At 39.6% G+C, this 27,204-nt stretch overlaps 1 protein-coding gene and 1 long non-coding RNA gene across 3 annotated transcripts in view; one reads left to right on the top strand and one right to left on the bottom strand.

The window, feature by feature from the left end:
• The window catches only part of OC90 (otoconin 90), a 123,265-nt gene that overhangs the window by 42,584 nt on the left and 53,477 nt on the right, over positions 1-27,204 (bottom strand). Inside the window, exons 1-8 of one of the 2 annotated variants that reach the window (XM_077271250.1) lie at positions 25,878-25,954; positions 24,630-24,688; positions 15,467-15,541; positions 11,765-11,821; positions 10,144-10,318; positions 5,229-5,341; positions 2,957-3,085; positions 308-358 (exon numbers count right to left, since the gene is read on the bottom strand). In XM_077271250.1, coding sequence (XP_077127365.1) covers positions 308-358; positions 2,957-3,085; positions 5,229-5,341; positions 10,144-10,318; positions 11,765-11,821; positions 15,467-15,541; positions 24,630-24,675 — 646 coding nt within the window. In that variant the 5' untranslated portion in view covers positions 24,676-24,688; positions 25,878-25,954. Of the gene's footprint in view, positions 1-307; positions 359-2,956; positions 3,086-5,228; positions 5,342-10,143; positions 10,319-11,764; positions 11,822-15,466; positions 15,542-24,629; positions 24,689-25,877; positions 25,955-27,204 lie in introns of those variants that run through there. The other variant, XM_077271249.1, reaches the window with a different exon arrangement.
• LOC143783054 (uncharacterized) lies at positions 2,673-26,069 on the top strand. The gene is made up of 3 exons (XR_013217089.1): positions 2,673-2,774; positions 15,486-15,592; positions 25,972-26,069. It is a non-coding gene; the product is annotated as an uncharacterized LOC143783054 (long non-coding RNA).

Below are 27,204 nucleotides of genomic sequence, written 5' to 3' on the forward strand. Positions count from 1 at the left end.
AGGATAATGACACTGACACTCGGGGTACAGGATAATGACACTGACACTCGGGGTACAAGATAATGACACTGACACTTGGGGTACAGGATAATGCCACTGACACCTTGGATACAGGATAATGTTGTGCAGGACAAATGTATGTAGTTTTCCAGTTTTCCTGCAGCACCCCTAGCATTTTGCCCCAATATTGAGACCACTCTTTCCATTAGGACCACCTCCGGGGACATTATACCAGATCATGTTTGTAGGTGACACAAGAATGTAATGGATTACTCACTGTCCAGTAGGGAGAAGGAATACGACTTACATTTGATGTTCGGTATCACGTCACCATTCTGGAGAGTAATCTCAGGAGCAACTAAAATAAATGACAGAAACAAAATCTGAAACCATGAAGGGTCCAGGGGCTTTCCTGGTAATTTCACTAAATGTCAATAAAATCTCATCCTGGTGGAAAGTAGCTTTACCATTTCCTTCTATACGAGGCTGAGATAGCGGGTCAGGTGCTCTGGGTCCTACAGGTAGGTCGGGGTCTCTGCCAACCTTACTTTATTTCTGCCAAAGCCAAATAATTGTCCCCATACAACCATATCCTACAGAACGATTAATAATAATACTGCTATCATGAATCTTACCCAGGGTAGATGCTGTGTCACTTGAAGATTTTCCCTTTATGTAGGACACGTGTCCAACCTACCCCAGAATGAATACAGACTCCAGAGCAGGCATGGCGATACTTACCTGTTCTCCTCTTCACCCCATGTCCCACTGTAGGTGATGGGTGTAAAGAATATGGCGGGGAGCATGAAGTCAGTGTAGCGAGACTTGAGGAGCCCTCAGTGCACCCCTTGGAAGAGGATGGGAACACTAGCGTCACCTATAGGAAGTAGCAAAACCTTTTAAAGGGTTGATATTGACTTTTAGGATTGCTACTTCCAATAGGAGGAGTTCATGTCCTCTTCCACGTGGAGCATTGCATGATCTGCAAGTCTCCCTACACCAACTTGGCGCTCTTCACTAGAAGAAACTTTATTCAATGTCTATATATTCAGTCATGTGTCAAAACCCTTGACAGGGTTGTCTGGGAGAGTTCCCCTTTTTTATGGGAGACATTGGAGTTAACATGTAACAGATACAGTATTTCATTCTCAAAATTCTAAATTCATGGGTAAAAAGTGTCTTCCATGAATAAAGACTTTTCCATTAATTTGGTAGGAAATGACAGTTGGTACTTTTATAATTCTATGGGGTACTTGCAGCAGAATGTCTGTATCTGCCTCTAGCTCCTCCCCTCTCCATAGAATGTATGTGTAGTCCTCTAGCTCCTCCCCTCTCCATAGAATGTCAGTGTATTCCTCTAGCTTCTCCCCTCTCCATAGAATGTATGTGTAGTCTTCTAGCTCCTCCCCTCTCCATAGAATGTCCGTGTATTCCTCTAGCTTCTCCCCTCCCCATAGAATGTATGTGTAGTCCTCTAGCTCCTCCCCTCTCCATAGAATGTCCGTGTATTCCTCTAGCTTCTCCCCTCTCCATAGAATGTATGTGTAGTCCTCTAGCTCCTCCCCTCTCCATAGAATGTCCGTGTATTCCTCTAGCTTCTCCCCTCTCCATAGAATGTATGTATGTATGTGTATTCCTCTAGCTCCTCCCATTTCCATAGAATGTCAGTGTATTCCTCTAGCTCCTCCCTCTCCATAGAATGTCTGTGTATTCCTCTAGCTCCTCCCCTCTCCATAGAATGTCCGTGTATTCCTCTAGCTCCTCCCCTCTCCATAGAATGTCCGTGTATTCCTCTAGCTCCTCCCCTCTCCATAGAATGTCAGTGTATTCCTCTAGCTCCTCCCTCTCCATAGAATGTCTGTGTATTCCTCTAGCTCCTCCCCTCTCCATAGAATGTCCATGTATTTCTCTAGCTCCTCCCCTCTCCATAGAATGTCCATGTATTCCTCTAGCTCCTCCCATTTCCATAGAATGTCAGTGTATTCCTCTAGCTCCTCCCTCTCCATAGAATGTCTGTGTATTCCTCTAGCTCCTCCCCTCTCCATAGAATGTCCGTGTATTCCTCTAGCTCCTCCCCTCTCCATAGAATGTCCGTGTATTCCTCTAGCTCCTCCCCTCTCCATGGAATGTCCATGTATTCCTCTAGCTCCTCCCCTCTCCATAGAATGTCCGTGTATTCCTCTAGCTCCTCCCCTCTCCATGGAATGTCCATGTATTCCTCTAGCTCCTCCCCTCTCCATAGAATGTCTGTGTATTCCTCTATCTCCTCCCCTCTCCATAGAATGTCCGTGTATTCCTCTAGCTCCTCCCCTCTCCATAGAATGTCCGTGTATTCCTCTAGCTCCTCCCCTCTCCATAGAATGTCCATGTATTCCTCTAGCTCCTCCCCTCTCCATAGAATGTCCTTGTATTCCTCTAGCTCCTCCCCTCTCCATAGAATGTCTGTGTATTCCTCTAGCTCCTCCTCTCTCCATAGAATGTCCGTGTATTCCACTAGCTCCTCCCCTCTCCATAGAATGTCCTTGTATTCCTCTAGCTCCTCCCCTCTCCATAAAATGTCCGTGTATTCCTCTAGCTTCTCCCCTCTCCATAGAATGTCCTTGTATTCCTCTAGCTCCTCCCCTCTCCATAGAATCTTATAAGCACCAACTGTAATCTCCTAGCTCCGTAATGGGAAAGTCTGTCTTCACTGAAAATATATTTTACTCCTCAACTGAGAGTAAAACATCAGTCCAGGAGGAGAAAGAAGCAGTTTTATCTGTTAGAATATATTAGTAAGTTACTTAAATTCATATGTACTATTAATTTGTGAAATAAAATTAAAACAACAGTTACGCTTTTAAGGAAACAACTTGCAATAATAAACCCCTCCATGAGAGGGCGCCAGAGGTCTCCATTCCCAGTTTAGCATTCATGGCCACCTGCGTCGCCTAGGTTAGCAGTGTGTAATTTGTACCTGTAACGGGAGCCGGGCAGAATGTGATATCCATTCCTTTCAGCGAAGAGTTAACGTGCGTGTTCACAAAACACTCAATGGCGGCTTTGTCGCAGTCACAGAGGAGTTTCTCACAACCGCTGCCAGACTCTAGGGGGTAAGACAAACACAAGACCCCATTTATAGATCTGCTTTCCGCCATCTGTCCTCCTTTATAATGGCATGTACAATGCACACAGACCACCGCCATTCACCTCCACTGTAACCCTCGCATGCTCTTATTAAAGGGGAATTGTAGTAAAACATAAATACGCTCTAATTACGGTTTACTTGGATTTCAGGTCATTATCAGGTCTTAATTAAAAGGGGTTTCTAAGACCAATATAAAAATAAAATAATAACCCCTTAGCGGTAAAAGTAATTAACAAAAAGTCTTCTTATCTAAAATGCAAAAAGTCGCAGATGAAAAAAACAATGCCATCACTGAAAGCTTTGATCATCTGTGACATTTTATTATTCATTTTTTACGCTTATTCCCAAATGTAAAAGAGGACAAATAGAGGTAAAGGCGGCTTTTTCTGGCGACCATTGGACGTCGAAGGCTCCTGGAGCGGAGCAGTAAGAACTGATGAAAGTTACTGGTGTAGCAGAGCCCGTATGCGCACGGTGTAAGCCCTCTTTGTAGGAAGCTGTGCCCAACTTACAGAATCCGGTAGATGTCTGCACTGGTGTCTTGTACTTACCAATATATATGAGCTCCGCTCCCAGAAAGGCCCAGAAAGTCCAATTTTGGATGTGATTTTGTTAAAGGTACAGAATCTGAGGGCATAGCTGCAAGGATAGTGACGCTCCTATCTTTCTTTCCACACCAATTATATCTGTATCATTCACTTTATAAATACACTATATGTCATGTTTATTCAGTGTTTTATGGCTTTCTCTCCCTATCGCTTTTGCTGAGATGTGACATCCTCTCACTATCCAAAGTCACTGCAAAATGGCAGCTGCATTCCCTGCCTCGGCTTTTAAACAGGCTGCGATAATTCTTCCAGATTGGTTGTGCTGCACCATGGGATGTGATAGCTGTAATGCATTATGGGGAAGCCTGTTTGGCCGATCTCTGATGGATATTTTCCCATATGAAGCCCAAATATTTCTGATAGCAGCCATGCATTTATCTCGTGCATAACTCCATGGATTGTCCTTTAAAATTGACATTATTTTTCCCATCCATTTTCTCTATGAAACAATAGGAAAAAAAATAGCTGATATCATATTTAAATTTTTTTTGTCATTTACTGTAATATTGTATTTCAAAAGAGAAGGAAACAGATGGAAAAACTAATGCCATAGATGAAAACTTTAGTCATCTGTGACACTTATTTTCACCCATTCCAAAATGAAATAAGGGAGGAAAAGAGGTCTCCATATAGGAAAAAAATACAGTATATATTGTCCTTCCATAAATTAATGTAAAATCACTGGAATACGCATTTATATTTCATGTGACCATAGTTACAAGTATTCACAGCAAGCAAAACAAATCAAATAGCAATTAAGGCCGGGATCAGGGGAGAGTATGACAAATTGTGCGTTTTTCCTCCAGATATAAACAATGGACACACGGAAGTCAAAAATGGAGATACCGATGCAATATGAATGTAAAAACTTTTTTTTTTTTTCAAGATGAAAATCGGACAATTTTGCGCATCCTCATCTAAACCCGGCCTTGCATCCATATGAGAACCGTCCATGTTTTACATTCGTTTTTTACATCTATATTTCCGTTTTTTTTTTACATCCGTATTACAGTTTCTCTCATCCGTTTTATTCATCAACAATTAAAAATAAAATAATATTCCAAAACAGTTTCGTAAGTTAACAATTGCAATGGATCTGTAAAAAACAGATGGTGTCTGTATGACGTCCACATTTTTTGCACAACTATTGACTTGAAAAACGGAACAGACTAGTGCAAGTTGCAGTTTTTTTCATACTTGGACCATAGTTCGTGTGAACCACTCCACTGACCCGTCTAGGCCATGTGCTGTCTGTATGTTATCTATTTTTCATATGGGCAGCACACAGACATGGAATATACATCTGAACGAGCCGGAATCTTCAGACTTCTCTGCTCACCGTTGCATATCATCACATAGGCTTGCAGCAGAATATAATACTTGACGAGTCCATGGTCGTTTTGGGTCCAGATCCACAAATCTATATTGATCACATTCCCCTGCCCGCCCTATCTGCGGCAGAGCCCACCCCTGAGGTGCCCATGTCATCTTACCACATGTCAGGTTCTTGGTGAGACACGTGACATCTGCACTAATTTTAGAAGGGTCCCAAACACAATCCATCTCCAAAGCTTCTTCATAACACTTGCGATGCTGAAAACAGCAACTAAAATGAAAAAAAACAAAAACAAAGATTTTATGGTGTTACCTGTGACGACAAAGCGTTTATTCTTAATTATGCCAGATGTATTGTTCAGTAGGTCATTGGACATGAGCCATTGTTCATATGAGGTAAAGTCAATTAACATATATACTCGAGTAGAAGTCGACCTGAGTATAAGCCGAGGCACCTAATTTTGCCCCCTCATCCCTATCCTGGTATACATGGCCCCCTCATCCCTATCCTGGTATGCATGGCTCCTTATCCCCATCCTTGTCTGCATGGCTCCTCATCCTCATTCTTGTATGTATGGCTCCTCATCCCTATCCTGGTATGCATGGGCTCCTCATCCCCATTCTTGTCTGCATGGCTCCTCATCCCCATTCTTGTATGTATGGCTCCTCATCCCTATCCTGGTATGCATGGCTCCTTATTCCCATCCTTGTCTGTATGGCTTCTCATCCTCATTCTTGTATGTATGGCTCCTCATCCCTATCCTGGTGTGCATGGCTCCTCATCCCCATCCTTGTATGCATGGCCTCCTCATCCCTATCCTGGTATACATGGCTCCTGATCCTTATCTTGGTATACATGGCTCCTGATCCCTGTCTTGGTATACATGGCTCCTGATCCCTATCCTGGTCTGCATGGCTCCTGATCTCTATCCTGGTATGCATGGCTCCTGATCCCTATCCTGGTATACATGGCTCCTGATCCCTATCCTGGTATACATGGCTCCTGATCCCTATCCTGGTCTGCATGGCTCCTGATCTCTATCCTGGTATGCATGGCTCCTGATCCCTATCCTGGTATACATGGCTCCTGATCCCTATCCTGGTATACATGGCTCCTGATCCCTATCCTGGTTTGCATGGCTCCTGATCCCTATCCTGGTCTGCATGGCTCCTCATCCCTATCCTGGTATACATGGCTCCTGATCCTTATCTTGGTATACATGGCTCCTGATCCCTGTCTTGGTATACATGGCTCCTGATCCCTATCCTGGTCTGCATGGCTCCTGATCTCTATCCTGGTATGCATGGCTCCTGATCCCTATCCTGGTATACATGGCTCCTGATCCCTATCCTGGTATACATGGCTCCTGATCCCTATCCTGGTCTGCATGGCTCCTGATCTCTATCCTGGTATGCATGGCTCCTGATCCCTATCCTGGTATACATGGCTCCTGATCCCTATCCTGGTCTGCATGGCTCCTCATCCCTATCCTGGTATACATGGCTCCTCATCCCTATCCTGGTATACATGGCTCCTGATCCCTATCCTGGTTTGCATGGCTCCTGATCCCTATCCTGGTCTGCATGGCTCCTCATCCCTATCCTGGTATACATGGCTCCTGATCCCTATCCTGGTATACATGGCTCCTGATCCCTATCCTGGTTTGCATGGCTCCTGATCCCTATCCTGGTCTGCATGGCTCCTCATCCCTATCCTGGTATACATGGCTCCTGATCCCTATCCTGGTCTGCATGGCTCCTGATCTCTATCCTGGTCTGTATGGCTCCTCATCCCTATCCTGGTATACATGGCTCCTCATCCCTATCCTGGTATACATGGCTCCTGATCTCTATCCTGGTATGCATGGCCCCCTCATTCCTATCCTGGTATGCATTCCCCCCAGCAGAAAAGCATTGAGAAAGAATTTAAAGGGGCGGGTGAAGTATATTCGCCCTCACTTGCCCTACGTTATAGGTTGGGACCGTAAGTTCGATATGGCACCCCGGTTCAACGCTGGCAATCCCTAAATCACCCTAGAAAGGAGCAACTATCCAAATTGTCACCAAACGATAAAATGCTATACTGTAAAATAATAGAATATGTCTGCTTAAATTACCCCATGGCAGTGCAGGGTCATAAACTGAAGGAATATACAGAAAATTAAATGGTCCCTATTAAAGTGAACCCTCAAAAGATATGGAAGTTTAATTGATAGCCCAAATGCGGATTGCAAGGCCGTAGCATAAAATACCAATAACACAATCCTGCGATTTACTAGTATACACAACTTGAAGGACAAAAATGCAGGTTAATTGAACAATGTGGGAGAATAACCCTGAGTTAGAGCTGTGAATTATAAAAACGGGGCTTCCTCTATCTACAGATAGACTTTATAGCATCAGCCCAAAGATCATGGCTCCAGCTCATGGAATACAGATCTGCTCCATCACCCATAACTAAACTCACAAAGACGTTTGGAGAAAATCTGGTTGGGAACATACTAATGATGTTACTGGCTGGAGCTGGATATATGTGCTACAGTCTTGGTATCTGTCATATGGAGGAATATGGGCTGTGACTGCAGACTATACTGGCGGAAGATGCAAAAGCTGTAGGCCAACAAAAAGTTGGGAGACAGTGGGTATCACCTGATTGGAACTACCGACCCTGGGTTAGAATATCCTGGACTGGGGGCATTTCATTGTGGCCATCTGCCTGCTGTTGCTGGAATATCATGGACATAAGGAATAAAAATAGTTGCCTTGTTAACCTGCCTAGGTTATTATTACAACCCACAACCTCAGATCTTTCCATCACCTATTTAACCCCTTTCCGACATTGGGCATAATAATACGCCAGTGTCGGACCCCCTCCCTTTGATGTACGCTCCGGCAGTAAGCCCACATCTTTCCCAGCATGTCAGCTGTTTTGAACAGCTGACATGTGCCCGGAACAGCCACAGGTGGAATCAGGATCCACCCGTGGCTATTAACCCATTAAATGCCGCTGTCAAACTCTGACAGCGGCATTTAACATGGCTTCCAGCAATCACGGCAGAAATCCACCCATCGGTGACCCCCGTCACGTGATCGCGGGTCACTGATGGGCTGGCATGACAACCAAAGGTCTCCTGCAGACCTCTATGCTTGTCACTGCTGGATCGCTATGAGCTCTGCCCGGTGGTCGGCACTCACAGCAAGTGAGTGATTCTGCTACATACAGGCGATCTGATCATCGCCTGTATGTAGCAGAGCCGATTGGACAAGTGCAGCTTCTAGTCGCTCATGGAAACTATTGAAGCATGCAAAAATTAAAAAAAATGTTTAAAAAAATGTAAAAAATATAAAAGTTCAAATCACCCCCCTTTCGCCCCATTCAAAATAAAACAATAAAAAAAAATCAAACATGCAGATATTTGGTATCGCCACTTTCAGAATCATCCGATCTATCAATAAAAAAAGGATTAACCTGATCGCTAAACGGCGTAGCAAGAAAAAAAGTGAAAACACCAGAATTACTTTTTTTGGTCGCCGCGACATTGCATTAAAATGCAATAACAGGCAATCAAAAGAACATATCTGCACCAAAATGATATAATTAAAAACTTCAGCTCGGCACGCAAAAAATAAGCCCAGATCAAGAAAAATGTAGACGCAACGGGTATCCGAAAGTGGCACCATTTTTTTTTAAACAAAGTTTGGAATTTTTTTTTCACCACTTAGATAAAAAAAAGAACCTAGACATGTTTGGTGTCTATGAACTCATAATGACTTGGAGAATCAAAATGGCAGGTCAGTTTTAGCATTTAGTGAACATGGTAAAAACAGCAAAACAAAAAACGACTGTTTTTTGCAATTTAATCGCACTTTGAATTTTTTTCCCATTTTCCAGTACACGACATGTTACAACCAATGGTGTCGTTCATAAGTACAACTTGTCCCACAAAAAACAAGCCCTCACATGACCATTTTGACCAAAAAATAAAAAAAAGTTATGGGGAGCAAAAAATAAAAAATTATAAGGTAAAAATACCTCTGGTCGTTAAAGGGTTAAACAAATCACATTCTTATCTTAAATGGGTCAAACGTGGCAAAAATACATGGCTGCTTTCATCCAAAAATGACGGCATACCTGTCCCCAGGCATAACTGTAATGCCACCTTAAAAGAGAAGAGTTGCAATACCAGCCCCAGCCTGTAGACAGATTTGACGCTGTTTCTTGTAGAACATATCCATAGATTCCTAATCCTTTAACCCCTGCCCACCACAGCCACTTTTTGTTTTTTCGTCATTGTTTTTCCTCACCCCCTCTTCCATGAGCCATAACTTTTATATTTTAGCCACTGACATCATCATTAGAAGTCTTGTTTGGTTGTGTATTCTATTTACTTTAGTACAACGATATTGCAGTATATACTGTAGTTATAATGACTGTCTCCTTTGAAGCCTGGCCTGAAGCTGGGCTTCCCAGAAGTACCAACATGGTTCAGCAGGCCCCTGGCTGCATTGATATTTCATTGACACCCTGCAACTGAGCGCCTTAAAGGGATTCTGTCAGCACAGGATGACTGTTCCAACCAAGTACAGGCGCTCGGTGCTCTATGTCATGGCCAATGATTGAAATCATCCTTCCCACCTGCTTGCTTTCCATCTATCTCCACCCTTTCCTGGCTTTATGAAGGCAGAGCTGTCAATAAAAGGAAAGGGGGCCGACGGTGGGGATTGAAGCAAAACAGGTAGGTGGGATTGGGGAGATGTATATAAATGACTGATCATGCCATGATGCACTGAGCGATGGGACTTGGTTTGAACAGTTATTCTGTGCTGATAGAGTCCCTTTAAGTTCAGCTATCTGAGATTGACAGTGGCATTTAAGAGGTTAACAGCAGCGATTGCAGCTAAACTCTGATCGCTGCTGTTACAGGCAGGTGCTGACTGTGCGGGCTCAGCATCGGCTCAGCTCCAAGCACCGGATAAACATGCCCGATAGATGAAAAAAGAGATGTCAGAAAGGGGTTAATTCTCAAAATGTCTAAGTGGGTGACCGAACAGGTCTGTCCCCTATGTTCTCACCTGTCAGCTGCATCGATGGGTAACCCTTCCAGCTCATATCTACAGGCACAGCCGTAGTCTTCGAGGTCTCTGGGACAAAGTCCGGTTACACATTTTAATTTACTCACAAAATTAAGTAAAGCTGGGAAATTGGTAAATATGACTTGTAACCATGTAAAATGGGAGCCCAGACAATCTGCAGAAGAAAAAACACAGCGTTACGCATAATGAGGAGCAGCGTCATGTTCAATCACATTATGGGGTCACACAGAGAGGGAACCCAGGATATGGATGGGAGCGACTCATAGGCACAATAGTGCTCCTCCGGAAGAGCGAAGACTATCTCTAATGCCACCTGTACAACTGCAATCGACATTACTCCACCCCTGCATTGTATTGGGTTTATTAGCAAAATTAATTCACAAACATGATGATGGCTCTGTGATGCCTACAGTGAAAGGTGGTGGTGGCTCAGTGATGACTACAGTAAAGCATGGTGGTGTCTCGGTGATGCTATTTGCTTCCTCTATCACTGTAAACCTGCAGCATGTGGAGAGCAAGTTAGATCCAATGAAGTGTCAGGAAATCCTAGGAGAAAACATCATAGATTCTGTGGAAAAGCTGAAACTTGGCCGACCTTCCAACAGTACAATAATCCTAAGCGTACCTCAAAGTACACCAAGGCTTGATCTCAGAAGAAGTCATGGAAGATTCTGGAGCGGCAGTTACAGTCGTTTGACATGAACCCCATAGAAAATGTTAAGTGGCATGTGAAGAAGGCAGTTGCAAAACCAAGGATATTACTGACCTGGAGGCCATTACCAATGAGGAATGCTTTCAAAAGCTGGTGTCTGGATATTGCATTTACAGCAGGTCATAACAGCCAGAGGGGTTCTGCTAAGTACTAAAGATGCTTATCATGAAGGGTAGAATAATAGTTACACTGTAGTAGTAAATTTTGCTAATTAACTTATGGGGGTTGAAACATTTTGATTGCAACTACAAGTAGTAATCTCCTATGAAATGGCACTGGGCTTCAAAACCGCACAAGACCTGTAAGGCTTCTTTTACACTTACCGGGTTTTTGCAGCCCATTATTGCGGGCCGTATCACCACAATTTTCAAGGTCTGTCGCAATATCGGACTGCAAAAAACTTGCGGATCGCCGTTTTCCAGTTTCCCAATACTATAGCAAACGTATTGGGGAAAAAAATGGTGTTCCGCATAACCGGAAGTGACAGCGCACCGCAAAAACAACCTTCCGTGTTTTTGGGACCTATTGATTTACAATGGGGGCTGAGTCCGTAAGCCATGAAGAATATCGTGCAGGCTCGATATTTTTTCACGGCCATAAATACGGCCCTCACGGCCATACAGCGCACGGTGTGCTGTGCAATTCTTGGGGCCCATTTTTGTGGCCCCATAGAAATCTATTGAGGCCGCAAAAACGGGCAGCAAAACAACAGCAAGTGTAAAAGCAGCCTAAGACGTGTTTGCTACTGTTCTTTTTCTAACAGCAGATTCACAGCCCTTTTTTTGTCACCATAAATGTAATTACTTTGATGGATGCTTCAATAGTCCTAAATCACAAGGAAATGAACAACAATTACAACATTTTTGTCCAGTTTGTGCCTGAGCTTACCAAGAAATGATGTGACACTTTCTATGTTTTTAAAGACCCCATCGAACGTGAAGTTGTCTGAAAGAAGCCAAAAAAAATGTGAGGACGATGCTATGCTTTACATAGCACCTTATGTCAAAATGTTATGATAATTTACATTAGAGAAGGTAAAATCAATCCGTCAGGCTGAAGATTTCACATCTCAAAGTCTTTGTAGAAGAGCATAAATGACAGCAATAAAAAATAAATAGACCCTTGGCCAAGTCAAGTTGAACCTTCCACTCATCTTACTCCAAAGGCCGGCAACATGAATAATGGAGACAATGCCAAAAATAATAAATACTATCTAGACAGAATACAGGACATGTGGTGGTCACCAGGAGTAACCTGAACCTCTTAAGGACATGGATATTTGTCGTCTTTAGGAGAATTTTTCCATTTTTGCTTCACTGCAATCCAAGAGAATTAACTTTAAAAAAAAAAAAAAAAAAGCTTTGATTTTTAGGATGTACATTTTTGGGGTAGAAATTTTTTTATTTTTCATTATTAATATTTATATAAAGCATGGGGAATACCATGATGGAGCTGAGGTCATGACCAAAATCTGGCATTGAGGGGAGGATTGCGGTGGAGCCCAATCGGAATCCCAGTCAGGTACTGTTTTAAACATTTTCAGTGTCTTCATGACATGAATAGAGTTAAAAAATATGACCGAGCAGGGAGCCAAATCTGCTCGTCTGCTTTTTCTGCCGCTTTAGGTCTGTGACCTGCCTGAAGTCTAAAGTGCAAGGAGCATGTGAGGTAACAAGAAGACATCACTTCATCGTGCCACCTGTGCCTGGCTGACTGCAGAGAGATGGACCAGATGTGTGTCCCTCAACGTAGGAGAGGGGTCAGGTGAGTTTCATTGCATTTTTGTAAAGGTACAAAGAGGGTATGAAAGTACTATTGGTTAAGAACATAAAGGGGATGGAGGAACAATGAGGCATTATTTATGTATAGGGGACTTATTAATATGGTGGCAACATTCGGCATATGGTGGTACAAAGTGGTTGATATTGATATATATTTGTGGGGGGTGGTTTAGGTGGGAAGTGATAACGAACTCTATTCTTGATGACAACTCTTAGTTTACTTTAGACCATTAGCCTGCACCAAAATATTGATGCACACTAATAAATCAGTTTAGTGCAAATTACACTTCCACTAAGCCTTGCTCACTTTTGAGACAAAAAAATGTTGAGTGTGGAGAGTCATTATGTTATGTTGGAAAATGTAAAAAAAAAAAAAGTCTGTGTGTACCCCACCACGCAACTTTTGGCCAGAATTTTAGTGCAAAGTACACCATAAAATGAATGCAACAACCTTGGTAAAGGTGAGTGACTACATTAGTTTTCCCCAGTGTGCTTTTTAATATTTGTAATTTAGAGAACTGATTACGGATACTGCAAAAGGGATAAATTCGTAAAAAGGCTCAGACTGGTATTAATATAAAAAAAACAATACTCACCTAACTACATCCCTTGGCAGCTCCAGTACCTACATCTTTAATTTATCGCTATTCTCTACTTTCTGGTCCCATCTCGAAATGACAGGAAATGCCTGCTCAGCCAATCGGCTGCTACAGCAATGACACACCTCTACTAGTGATTGGCTATACAGGCGTTTCCTGCATGTATAGCGCACTCAGAAACCAGGAGCTTTATGACAAAAACGTCAATAATTGTATTATATTGAAAAAAGGTATTGTAAAATAACAAATAAGAAGACACTAACAAGAATGACAGTAATTATATACTATGTACCCTGGTGACATTTAATCAATAATCTACTATAGTGCAATATGAATACTATATTCTACCCTAATAGGCAGGGATGCTGGGCAGGCATATGGTAACACTAGTCTGGGGTGTCTAGAAGGCTATCCGACAATATAAATTACCATGATCACCCAATTGTTAAACCATTGTAATCCCCCCGAGGAAGCAATACACTGTGTATGCGAAACGCGCGTTGAGGTTCCTTCCTTCTCCATGGTGGCTCTCTTCTTACTACTATGAGTAAGGGTGCAATATCTAAATGTGTCATGTAGCTATGCACAAGCACTTTGGTTACAATTAATGATGAGCGAATATACTCGTTACTCGAGATTTCTCGAGCACGCTCAGGTGTCCTCCGATTATTTTTTAGTGCTCGGAGATTTAGTTTTCATCACCGCAGCTGAGTGATTTACATCTGTTAGCCAGCGTAAGTACATGTGGGGATTCCCTAGCATCCAGGCAACCCCCACATGTACTTATGCTGGCTAACAGATGTAAATCATTCAGCTGCGGCGATGAAAACTAAATATCCGAGCACTAAAAAATACTCGGAGGACACCCGAGCGTGCTCGAGAAATCTCGAATAACGAGTATATTCGCTCATCACTAGTTACAATGGTTTAACTGATAGTATTACATGATGGATAAGTATCTACCTGTATTTCTCAGTATTGAGGACACCATTAATCCTGACTTAATCACTAACTCCAGTTGTTGAAATGCAGCACCAAAGTTGCAGAACCCTCTTCTGAGCTTCACTGTTCCTGCAGACCCTCATTATTTTGCTCCTCTTCTGTGAACGAAATACAGTACCTTCTGTTATAGCCAGATATTTCACATTTTTTGCTCATCAGTCCAGAGCACCTGCTGGCATTTTTCTGCACCCCAATTCCTATGTTTTTTGCACATAGTTAAGTTACTTGGCTTTGTTTCCATGTTGATGGTATGGATCTTTAACCGAAATTCTTCAATGAAGACCACTTCTGGCCAGACTTCTCTGAACAGTATATGGAGCTAGCTGGGTCCCACTGGTTGTTGCCAGTTTTGAGTTGATGGCACTGCTGAACATCTTCTGATATTGAAGGGAAGTAATTAGGATGTATCTTTCATCTGCTGCACTAAGTTTCCTTGGCCTACCATTGCATCTACAGTCCTCAACTTTGCCTATTTTTTGGTGCTTCTTCAAAACAGCTTGAACAACACATCTGAAAACCCCAGTCTGTTTTAGAATCTTGCCTGGGGTAGACCTTTCTAATGCAGTATAACAACCTTGAGTCTTATTGCTGTGCTCAGTCTTGGCATGGTGTATGACTTCCATCCAACAGGTGGAGCTACAGAGTTCAAGTCCTGTTTCATTTTGAAGAGGCAATTTGCATATGGCCTGTGACATGAATCTATCTTCCACAACCTCTCCTTTGTAACAGAGTTTGGCTGTTCCTCACCCAGTTTTAAGCCTCCTACTCTGCAGTTTTTGTTTTATCTAATGACTGTGTTTCAACCTAATTATGAAAATAATCGTCATTATCACTTGTCTGGAATAATTGGTTACTAATACACCAGATTATAATCCTGCAAAATCCCAGACTGGGTACAAGTGTAGCTAAAAGAATTGTTGCTGTTTTGAAGGAAAATAGCGAACACCAAATATTGGTGGGATTTATATTTCTCTTTTCTTTATTCACTTTGCATTTTATCAATTAATAAATATAAACTATTAACACTTCTATTTTTTAAAGTATTATTGCAGCATTTTTTCCACACCTGCCTTACACTTTTGCACTGTACTGTGCACTTTTTGCCAAATTTTCCTGCTTTTTGACGCCAGAAAACTGGTGAAAATGGAATGATACACGTCTCCCAAATTTATATCAATAGTAGTGATCATCATCTCGAGCTTACTTACTTATGTTTCTTATTGGTAGGTCGGAAAGCTCTGATAACATAGGAGATGCTCCAGATTCTTGAGAATATGTAGTCTCTGAAAAACAAGGAGCAATGATCAAGAACATGATGCCGATCTACAGTCCAGGTGGGTTCGCTGGTGTTTTAGGCTACATTTCCACATCCACAATGAACGTTTGCTGAGTTTTTGATGTTGCAGATTTTCTGCACCATTTTTGCACCCATGAAGTAAAATAGGTTACTTTTTAATTTTTTTTTTTTAAATCCACAGCGTAAAAAAGTCACCAAAAGCTCATTGTGGGAAAGTAGCCGTATAGTAATTTGTAGGTTTTGCTTCTACCAGGGTTCAGGCTACAGGACTGGATAAGCAGTAATGTTTTATCTTATAAAACACCCAAGAATGAAGTTTGACAGAAAACCAAAAAGTTGGTCAACGCACAAATGGTTGGTAGGCGGCATTCAATGTCACCTAACCCATAACTTTGATGAGTACCTGCCTCCTGTTATATCTAGATCACCATCCTATCACCGATTTTCCATCTTAAAAGGCAAGGTGACCTCATAATAGCATTCTAAACTGATCCATCAAGAAATTGTAGAAGAGTACCTCACCATTCCCTATAAGTGCACGTAGTCCACAAGTTACCTCCATATTGTGTATTTTACATGGTACGTTATTCTTAGATCTTACGTGGCTGCTCAGTGGTTAGAACTTTTGCTTTGTATCAGTGGGATCATAAGTTCAAACCCAATCAAAAATGACATCTGAATGGAATTTCTTCCAGGTTCTTTTGTTTTCTTCTTCATCTTGAAACTATACTCAGAGTCGAACTGACTTAAGTTTGTGTGTCTGACTAAGTTTGTGATCTCCGTTGTGGACAAGGACCATGTTGGTGCTACATACTCTATGGGAAATATATACATTTATAATGTTCCTCCAAATGAGACATCCCCTGTAAAAGATGACCCCTTTACTTGTACAAGATTTTAGTTTCATCATAAACTATCCAAATTGGCAAATGTTGGTCTACTCAAAAATGTTGTGCTATAATATGAATTGCGTAAGTAGAAGCTTGTAGGGACCCATGAAAAATCCCCAACCGGGCCCCTAACTACATGTCACAGATCTTTGATAGTATTTGGTCTTCCCATAGAAGACCGTCTCCTCTAGACTCCAGAACTGAGGTGCAACTCCTGGTTTCGACATCATCATAGCAGAAAACAATTCCCCCGATTCCTGGTCAACACCAAAATCTGTAACACTCCATGTCCAAAATATTATGACCTATTTTGCTCTATTATATCTAACAATGAGATGAAACAAATGTACTCAAGATGTCATCCTAGCCGGGATTTCTCTCCTGTGCTTTCTCCTGTTTTTGGAAAAAAATCATCAATCACAACCAAAAAGATATTAAGGGATGTAGTAATTATTAGTGAATGAAAGAACTCTTCATGACCAGGCAAATTTTTGCTTTCGTGCTTTCATTTTTTTTCTCCTCTGCTTTTAACAACAACTTTTTATTTTTCTATCAACATCGCCATATGAGAACTTGTTTTTTTGCCAAGGTGAGTTATAGTTTTTAATGTTGCCATTCATTTGATCATATAAGGTATTGAATAACGGAAATAAAAACAAAATAAAGGTCCGTGAAATGGTGAAAAAAAGTGTAATTGTTTTTGTCAATGTTGGCAAAATAATTCTTTAGGTCAGTACAATTTTGGCAATGCCAACTTTGTATGGTTATTTATTTATTTCTTTAAATAATTATGGGTTAATAAGAACCAAAGATATGTCATTTTTTTCTGTTGATAGTCCATTGTTAGGACTTGTTTCTCTCATAGTGAGTTGTACTTTATAATTTCATAGATCAGAATTTTATGGTTGCGTGATACTACATTTATTTTTTTTAAAGAAAAAATATATCTTATTTTTTTATTAAGATAATAAAATTTTAAATTTTTTAAGATTTTTGAAAACTTTTTTATCAACTTATTTATTTTTCTTTCTAAGAGACTTGATCCTACAATTATTTGATCGCCTAGGGTTCTTTCACATTGCATTCATGCACCCGTTCAGTTCAGTGGCCCGTAGGGGCTTAGGTCTGAATCCCCCCGCAAAATGAGATTTGGACGTATGCACCGATGGGGTCATAGACTATGATGGTGCCAGCAGAGCAAACATGCGCTCTGTCATGCAACATTTTTGAGAGTGTACGCCTACTGGAGGCGGACTATCAGTCATAGTAGACTTTTTCTGAGTGTCCACCTCCAGTAGAGGCATACGCTCAAAAAGCTGCACGGCAGAGTGTATATTCGCTCTGCCGACATCATTATACTCTATGGCCCCGCCGCCGCATATGTCCAAATCCCGTTTTGTGGGGGTTCAGGCATAAGCAAGAACGGGGCCAATGAACGCATGGCTGAACACAATGTAAAAGCACCCTTATACAGTATGCTGCAATACTCTAACATCTTGGTATAAAGTAAAAATGTAAGGCCGGGATTCATGGGAGTACAAATATGGCAGCACACGAGGCTTCAGTAAGCCCTTGGTAACTCATTGGTGCCACACTTTTTGTAAACATTTAAATGCTCCTATCAGTGATTGACAGCGGCAGCTAAATGGATAAGTCGCAGCGATTGGAGCTGGTTCTGGTCGCTCCAGTTATAGACAGGTGCAGCCTGTATAATACAGCTGGCAACCAAAATGTATGGCATGAACTCTGTTACTGAGCCCTCCAAACCCCTGCACCTGGCATAGGACTTACTGGTACATCCTATGCCAGTAATTGGCCAATGTAGAGCTCGGCTGTCTCAGCCCCTTAGACTATAAATTAGGTGGTAGTGGGTATACTCAACCATGAGGGGCTTTGGACTTTAATCTTGGGATCGGTAGGGGTCACAATGGTGAGATTCCCATCAATCACCAAATTATCACTTTTCCTGAGGATGAATGATAAGTATTAATTATGGGACACCCTGCTAAGAGTAACAAACCGGAAGGGCGAAGATACTTAGGAAAACTTATTCCTTGTCAACCTATATTAGACTTATACATCTTGGCATTTACGGTTGTTAGACCACCCGATAGAAAGGATAGTAAGACCCCATACTTTTCTTATAATGAGTTTCAGCAACCTCTATAATAACTGCTCTATGTTTTTGTTCCAAACCAATAAGAACAAGCTAACAATAGGTAACGAACAATTCTAAAAAATTGTAAAAGAACATTAATTGTTCTTTACTTCTTATTCATGTACTTTTTGCATCACTTCATCTCAGCTCTCGAGATCTCGGTTTGTAGTTATAGAATTGGAAACTTCAGTATTTACTTTAAGTGGATTATGGCGGGAGTTCATGTTCAGCCAATGCATGGTGTTGTGCACATTACAATAAGTTGTGCAATTTCTTTTTCCGGATAATTTCTGCATCAATTCCTTCTGATTTTCAAGATCTCTGCCTGCCGTCATTCAATACGAACACTCATTGGTTACTTTCTGTCCATGAAAGTCTGCCCTGGTCATGTTCACGCATGATCACATAGATGAACAGCTCGGCACAGTCATAGCGCAGTTATCAGAGCCGTGTCCCGTAACGAGCCATCCACCTGTGTGTCCTTTGCATCACCGCTAAGTATTTTTACCCCTTGGGACTTGGGCCAGTCTTGAACTCGTAGCCCACGGGAGTATGATGTGCCAAATTTATCAAGAGCCACATGCCTCTCAATTAATTTGGCACAACTTTTAGCTGGCAGAGAACAGTGTCTACACCACACCATTTATTCTAAGCCCCACTTATATTTTTTCCACGGGATATTTTTCAGAACCTCTTTAAAGCAAAGAAAAAACTCGGAACACTCCTTCATTTGCCACATTTTTGGGCAGTCCGATTGTTCAGAAACCGTATCTGCACCATGTCTCTTTTTCGAAGCCTCACCCACTGTTTTGAGAAAGTGAAATATTTTTACAACTGTTTTTTAGGCCAGCTTTCTGGTGTACAGGGGACAATTAATTCCCACTAATTTTTTTTTTTTTTTTTTTTAACTTTTCCCTAATCAATCAATCAATTGCTTTTATCTGATGAAATTAGAATGATATTTTAAAATATACAACAAACATGGCTAACCTTTCATATCAAGTAAGCTCTGGGGACAGATTCTCAGTGAGATCTATGTCTGGCCCATAGATCTTAGCAGCTCATTTACATATTAAGAAAAACATGGATTTCTCCCGAATAAGACATTGGATCGAGATATCAAAGTACATTTTATTCAGCTTTCTATGACCTAGATGTTCATACAGATGGCTTAGTAGGGTTTATACCACTGGAATATTCCATTTAACCCCTTACCGCCATCCGCCATACATGTATGGCGCAGCAGGAAGTGCGTTCCCATAACTGCCCCTACATGTACGGTGCTACGATTGCACCGGCTCACAAGCAGAGCTAGTAAATCAGCAGAGGGTGTCAGCCAAAAATCATAGCTGACACCCTGCAGTAACACCTACAATCGGTGTTAGCATCGATCACAGGAGTGCAACTCTTCTAATGCCATTGTCAATAGCGACAGTGGCATAAATCTGCTTATAGAAAGACAGAGCTCCCTCTCTGCTCCAATCACCCCAACGCGATTATAATCGTATTATGCCATTGGTCTCCATGGTGACCCCAGGCTGAAAAATGGCCCCAGGATCACCCAGGTACAATGGATTTTAAGGTCCCGCCTTGAGCAGGATCTGACATGCCTCCTGCCTGTGCATAATTTACAGACCTAATACCTTGCAATGTAAGCGCATTAGATCAGCAATCATACAAGGGAAAGTTGATGTCCCTTGTTAGTAAAAAAAAATGTAAATAAAGTTTCTAAAAATGTGAAAAAATGAAAGTGAAAGTATGAAAAAAATGGGAAAATGTTTTGCAAATAAAAATGTTGTTTTCTGTAAAAACACAAGTAATTCACATATTTGGCATGGGGTTCATTTTCTCCTACTACCCTTGTGAAATTGAAAAATTTGGTGCTAAAGCAAGCATTTTTGTGGGAAAATTTACATTTTTAATTTTCACGGCTCGGCGTTACAAAAATTCTGTGTAGTACCTGGGGGCTCAAAATGCTCGCTACACCAGATACATTTTTTGAGGGGTGTTGTTTCCAAAATGGGATTATTTGTTGGAGGGCTCCACTGTTTAGTCACATTAGGGGCTCTGCAAACGTGACATGTTGTCCACTGACTATTCCTGCCAATTTTGTGCTCCAAAAGTCAAATGGTGCGCCTTCACTTCTGAGCCCTGCTGTGTGCCCAAACTGTAGTTTTCCACCCCATATTGGTTATTGTCATTCTCAGTAGAAATTGCACAATAAATTATAGGGTCCATCTTTTCCTGTTACCTTTGTGAAAATGAAAAATTTGGGATTAAAGCAACATGTTTGTCGGAAGAATCTAATTTTTCATTTTCAAAGCTCAACGCTATAAATTTCTGTGAAACACCTGTGGGTTCAAGGTGCTCACCAGTTTCCATAATGGGGTTACTTGTAGAAGATTTCCACTGTTTAGGCACAACAGGGGCTCTGCAAACATAGGCATCCACTATCTATTCCTGCAAATTTTCCTCTCCAAAAGTCAAATGATGCTCCTTCTCTTCTGAGCCCTGCTGTGCGCCCAAACCCTACTTTTACGGGCTATTGACACACTCAAAAGAAATTGCACAACACATTTTGGGGTCAATTTTCTCCTGTTCACCTTGTGAGAATTAAAAATTTGGGCCTAAATTTTCATTTTTTTTCCAACCACTTTGGTTTAATTCCTGTAAAGCACCTAAAGTGTTAATAAACTTCTTCAATGACATTTTAAGCACTTTGAGAGGCGGAGTTTTTAAAATGGTGTCACTTTTTAGTATCATATGTCACATAGGCCCCTCAAAGTCATTTCAAATGTGATGTGGTTCCTAAGAAAAATAGGTTTTGTAAGTTTTCTTGGAAAAATGAAGAACTGTTGGCAAACTTTTACACCTTCTAACTTTCTAAGAAAAAAATGTGTTTCAAAAATGAAGATGATGTAAAGTAGACTTGGGATAAATGTTCTTTATTAACTATTTTGAGTGGTATAACTATCTGACTTAAGGACAGAAAAATGTAAAGTTTGAAAATTGCTAAATTTTTGCATTTTTTTGTCAAATCTATGTATATAAAAATGAGTGTATGTGTGTGTGTGCATGTATCGGCAACCAATCACTAAGCATCTTTCATTTCACCAGAGCTGTTTATAAGAAGCTGAGCTGTGATTGGTTGCTATGAGCAACAGTTTTCCTTAGCCACGCCCACTCCGCATAGCAGGCACAGGCCACATCTAGCTCCGTGGTGTCTAGAATGGAGCTGCTCCTGTGAGGCATGACGTCAATGGAAAGGGAGGACCCTCATGGATAGAGATGTGAGGGGGAAAATGAGAGATGTCAGGAGGAAACTGAGAGGAGTGAGGTGCTGCTGCAGTATGAGGCTGTATATAGAGAAGAGTGAGGCGCTGCAGGTGGAGGCTGTGTATAAAGCCACAGTCACACGTTCAGTATTTGGTCAGTATTTTACCTCAGTATTTATAAGCCAAAACCACGAGTGGGAGAAAAATACAGAAGTGGTGACGTGTTTCTAATAAACTTTCCTCTGATTGTTTTGCTGCAAGTTTTAGCTTACAAATACTGAGGTAAAAATACTGACCAAATAACATGTGGACGAGGTCTAATAGAGGAGGAGATGACACACCGGTATATACTAATGAGGGAAAATGAGAGGCGTGATGGGAAAATGAGAGAAGTGAGGTGCTATAACTAATCACATACAGGTATATACTATATTCAGGGGAGATGACACACAGGTATATACTATATACAGGAGGTGACACACAGGTATATACTGTATACAGGGGAGATGACACACAGGTATATGCTATATACAGGGGAGATGACATACAGGTTTATACTATATACAGGAGGAGATGACATACAGGTATATATTATATACAGGAGGAGATGACATACAGGTATATACTATATACAGGAGGAGATGGCATACAGGTATGTACTGTATACAGGGAAGATGACATACAGGTATATACTATATACAGGAGGAGATGACACATAGCTATATACTATATACTGGAGGAGATGACATACAGGTATATACTGTATGCAGGGAGGATGACATACAGGTATATGCTATATACAGGAGGAGATGACATGCAGGTATATACTGAGGGGAAAATGACAGGTGTGAGGTCAAAATGACAGGTGCTAGGGGGGAAAATGAGAGGCATGATGGGAAAATGAGAGGAGTGAGGGGGAAAATGAGAGGCATGATGGGAAAATGACAGAAGTGAGGTGCTATAACTAATCACAGTTACTATGCCAGGGCAATGCCGGGATCTTAAGCTGGTATTAAATATTTTCATAAATAAGCGCAAGTCATATTGACTTAAATTTACCACATGAAGTACAATGTGTCATGAAAAAAACAATCTTAGGATCACTTGGATATATTGAAGCGATCCAGATTTATTACCTGATATTGTGATACTAGTCAGAATTAAAAAATGTTTGCCTGGATCAGAAGGTGAAAACAGGCTTTGGCATGCTCCTCAATGTGCAGCGCCAGAAATCTTATGCCACTCTCTAAGTGGAGTTGGATTTTTGGCAAAGAGAACACCACAGCTTGCCATGAATTAGACCAGATATGAAGTCACACCACCATTCTGTCCCAGTTTCACCTATTTTGGTGAAGTTGGGAGAAATTGCGCGAAAACTTTTTTTTCAACTCTGACAAAATTGCTTTTTTCTGAATCAGTGCCACAGTGCCATATGCTCTTGAAACTGGCCGATAAGAGCACCAGAACATCAAGTAATAGGTCCAAGTTCTGACACCATAAAAAGCCCCACAATGACAAGGTCCACAAGGTCTAGTAGAAGACAACCCTCTTTGGAGGTGACTTTGGAACAATAAGGCTAAGTTCATACAGAGTTCTTAGACAAATAAAGTTTATCAAGCTGAAACTGCTACATGAAAGCTCATTATTTTTTTTAGAGTTTTGGAAGGAGGTTTTCTTTCCCTGTTTGACTTTTGTAAGGTTTTGTAAGAGTTTTTTTGTCCTGACCCATTTTTTGTAGTTTTCTGATTTTTGCTTACTTTGGAGCAGATTCCATCAGGATCCACTGAGAAGAAATTACAGTACTTGCACTTTTTCCCCATACAGGGCATTTTTCAAAACCCCTTGAGAGAAAAATAAAATCAGGCTCAAAAATTGTAGTTGGATTTCCCATCGAAATGACAGATAGAGTTTTCTAAGCATTTTTTGAGGAGGACTATGAAGCGTATCTGCTAAAAAAAAAATCCTCAAAAACTCTCTGAACTTAGTCCAACTTTCTACTTTGGTCTATTCACAAAAAAACTATTACATTTTTTATGTCGTGTGTGTGTATGATGAGAACATCAAACATTACAGGGTTCTGTGCAGATGATTGGTAGCCCATCGCCTCTTTTGTTGGTCCAACAGAACCCTAATCTGACACTGATCATCATGTCTGGAGTAATCTATTAGGTTAGGGCGGTCAAAATTTGGGTTTTTCTACAAAATGTCAACTCAGACTATTAGAAACTGATCTCATGGCAAGACCCTTTGTAAGGATACAGATAGCTAAAGAAATGTAGTAGTGTACATGTCCACAAGGCAGCCACAGTCTAGATACAATTTATATCACAAGTCTTCTCGGATTCTACATTCTACAGAAAACAATGGACTCTTTTCATTAGTATCAGTCAGTCAGCGCGGTCCAAGACAGGTGGAATGAAATACAGGACAAAGGTAGCAAAGATCTACAGAACCCTCTCTGCATCCCGGTGTCCACTAATCCCAACTCTTAGATTAGCTTGTTGTGTATTATTAACACACAGAAAAAAATATATATATATAAAAAAACAACAATTTAAAATTGTTAAAATCTTGGTATTTATGTATTTCAATTGTGAATTGACAAAACAATCATGGAATTATATAGATTCTGAAAATGTATGTAAAAAATGTGTATTAAAGTTTATCATCACTAAAAACATATTACATTAAAAAAAGATTTAAATCTAATTTTTTCCATAAAATAATACAAAAAGAAAAATTGGAACTTACCAATCAGTACAATCATCAACAAACTCATCAGATGTATAATAACCATTGTACAATTCTGCCTGACAAACAAAACATTATAGTGTGTCATTTAGACAGTGGATATGGAAAAAGATACATTCTATGTTTATTTCAACATTATGTAGGAATATATATATATGGTATATAGTATATATAATTCTTGATATTTTAAATACTGTACATAATTATGCATTTTGCTTTACTTTACTTAAACCTCCATCTATGATATATTATATTTTTGGAAATTATAAAAAGGTTAAATATAAACTTTTTTAATTTAAAATTTGTGAAGAGAATTTAAGAAACAATTATTATCACATATATATACATTATATATATATATATATATATATATATATATATATATATATATATATATATATACTAATTATTTAATATATATGTATATATATAACTATTAAATTTTCTTGACAATATATATATATATATATATATATATATATATATATATATATATATATATATACACTAACTATATTAAATTCTCTTGATAATTTTGAATTATAAAAAGTTTATGTTTAATATTTTTTTCATTTGCAAAAATATAATATATAATAGATGGAGGTTCTAGTATAAAAAAGAATGCAGAATTATGTATTAAATAAAGTATTACTAAAAATTGAGGGGGCAAAATTAAATAGCAAATGTTAGAAATGTAAAGTTTGCTCTCATTTTCCTACCACATTTCACTTGATTTGTAATTGTATCATCATTAACCATCAAATTAGGTTATCTTTCATTTAAGAGTTTGGTGATAGACTTAGTCTAATATGCTGTATATTTAACTTTTTTTTATTTTTGAGGGAAATATATAAATTATTTTAAAAAATGCAGTCAATGTTGTACTGAAACAGAGTTTAAAAAATATATTCTTCTTATTTTTAAAAATCCCCAAAATCTATAAAAAATGTTAAATGAAATAAATCAGCTCTGTTTAATGTCTAAAAAACGTTACGTTTTAAATATTCATGTATCCAAACATATACGTGTAAAAAAAAAAATATTTGCAGACCATAAAAATACAGTGAGCAAGTTGTAAAAGAGAGGGAATATGCCATTTAGGCACAAACAAAAATTAGTAAAATTACAAAAAAATAAGACATACTCTACAATATTTAATCTGTTGGCTTTTCTAGGCCTGCAGATAGAATTTTGGGCACAAAATTCTCAGCAAAATTTATATAAATGAATAAATGTTATAAATCTTACCTTCTGAATATTACGCGAGAGTCTTAAGGTAGAGGGCAAATGTCTTTTAAAAGCAACGAATGTAGTGACTTATATCAAATTTGATGTGTTTCAGACCCATGTGATCAACTCTTTTAAGTCCGTTCAAGATTCATAAAGCAATCCTTTCACCGACTAACTAAAGGTCAATATGCTCTTAATAATATATCAGAAGCATCCATATTAAAGGACCTTATTGTGAAGCCCCCATTCATGGCTTGGCTGCTTGACTTGCTACTTAGCTACTAATTAAGTAACAATTGTACTATTGTTCCTTTACTGCTACTCAGGGTCCAGGTAAATGATGTATAACCAGCACAGAAAGGTTAACGATATGATGAGGTAACTTCTTATGATGACAGATCTGCCTGACCTCCGTGTTATACCTGACACACAAAGATGCATTATACATTTAAGGTTCTTTTCAAAGACATATAGTATATAACTACTATAATACTGTACCTATGTAGAAGAATATAACTACTATAATACTGCTCCTATGTACAAGAATATAACTACTATAATACTGCTCCCTATGTACAAAAATATAACTACTATAATACTGCTCCTATGTACAAGAATATAACTACTATAATACTGCTCCTATGTACAAGAATATAACTACTATAATACTGCTCCCTATGTACAAAAATATAACTACTATAATACTGCTCCTATGTACAAGAATATAACTACTATAATACTGCTCCTATGTACAAGAATATAACTACTGTAATACTGGTCCTATATACAAGAATATAACTACTGTAATACTGCCCCTATGTACAAGAATATAACTACTACAGTATTGCCCCTATGTACAAGAATATAACTACTATAATACTGCTCCTATGTACAAGAATATAACTACTATAATACTGCTCCTATGTACGAGAATATAACTACTATAATACTTCTCCTACGTACAAGAATACAACTACTATAATACAGCTCCTATGTACAAGAATAAAACTACTATAATACTGCCCCAATGTACGAGAATATAACTACTATAATACTGTCCCTATGTACAGGAATATAACCACTGTAATACTGGTCCTATATACAAGAATATAACTACTGTAATACTGCTCCTATGTACAAGAATATAACTACTATAATACTGCCCCTATGTACAAGTAGATAACTACTATAATACTGCTTCTATGTACAAGAATATAACTACTATAATACTGCTCCTATGCACAAGAATAAAGAATATAACTACTAAAATACTGCTCCTATGTACAAGAATATAACTACAAGAATACTGTCTTCCATGAACAAGAATATAACTACTATAATACTG

The sequence above is a fragment of the Ranitomeya variabilis genome, chromosome 6, assembly GCF_051348905.1.
Source record: "Ranitomeya variabilis isolate aRanVar5 chromosome 6, aRanVar5.hap1, whole genome shotgun sequence".
NCBI lineage: Eukaryota > Metazoa > Chordata > Amphibia > Anura > Dendrobatidae > Ranitomeya > Ranitomeya variabilis.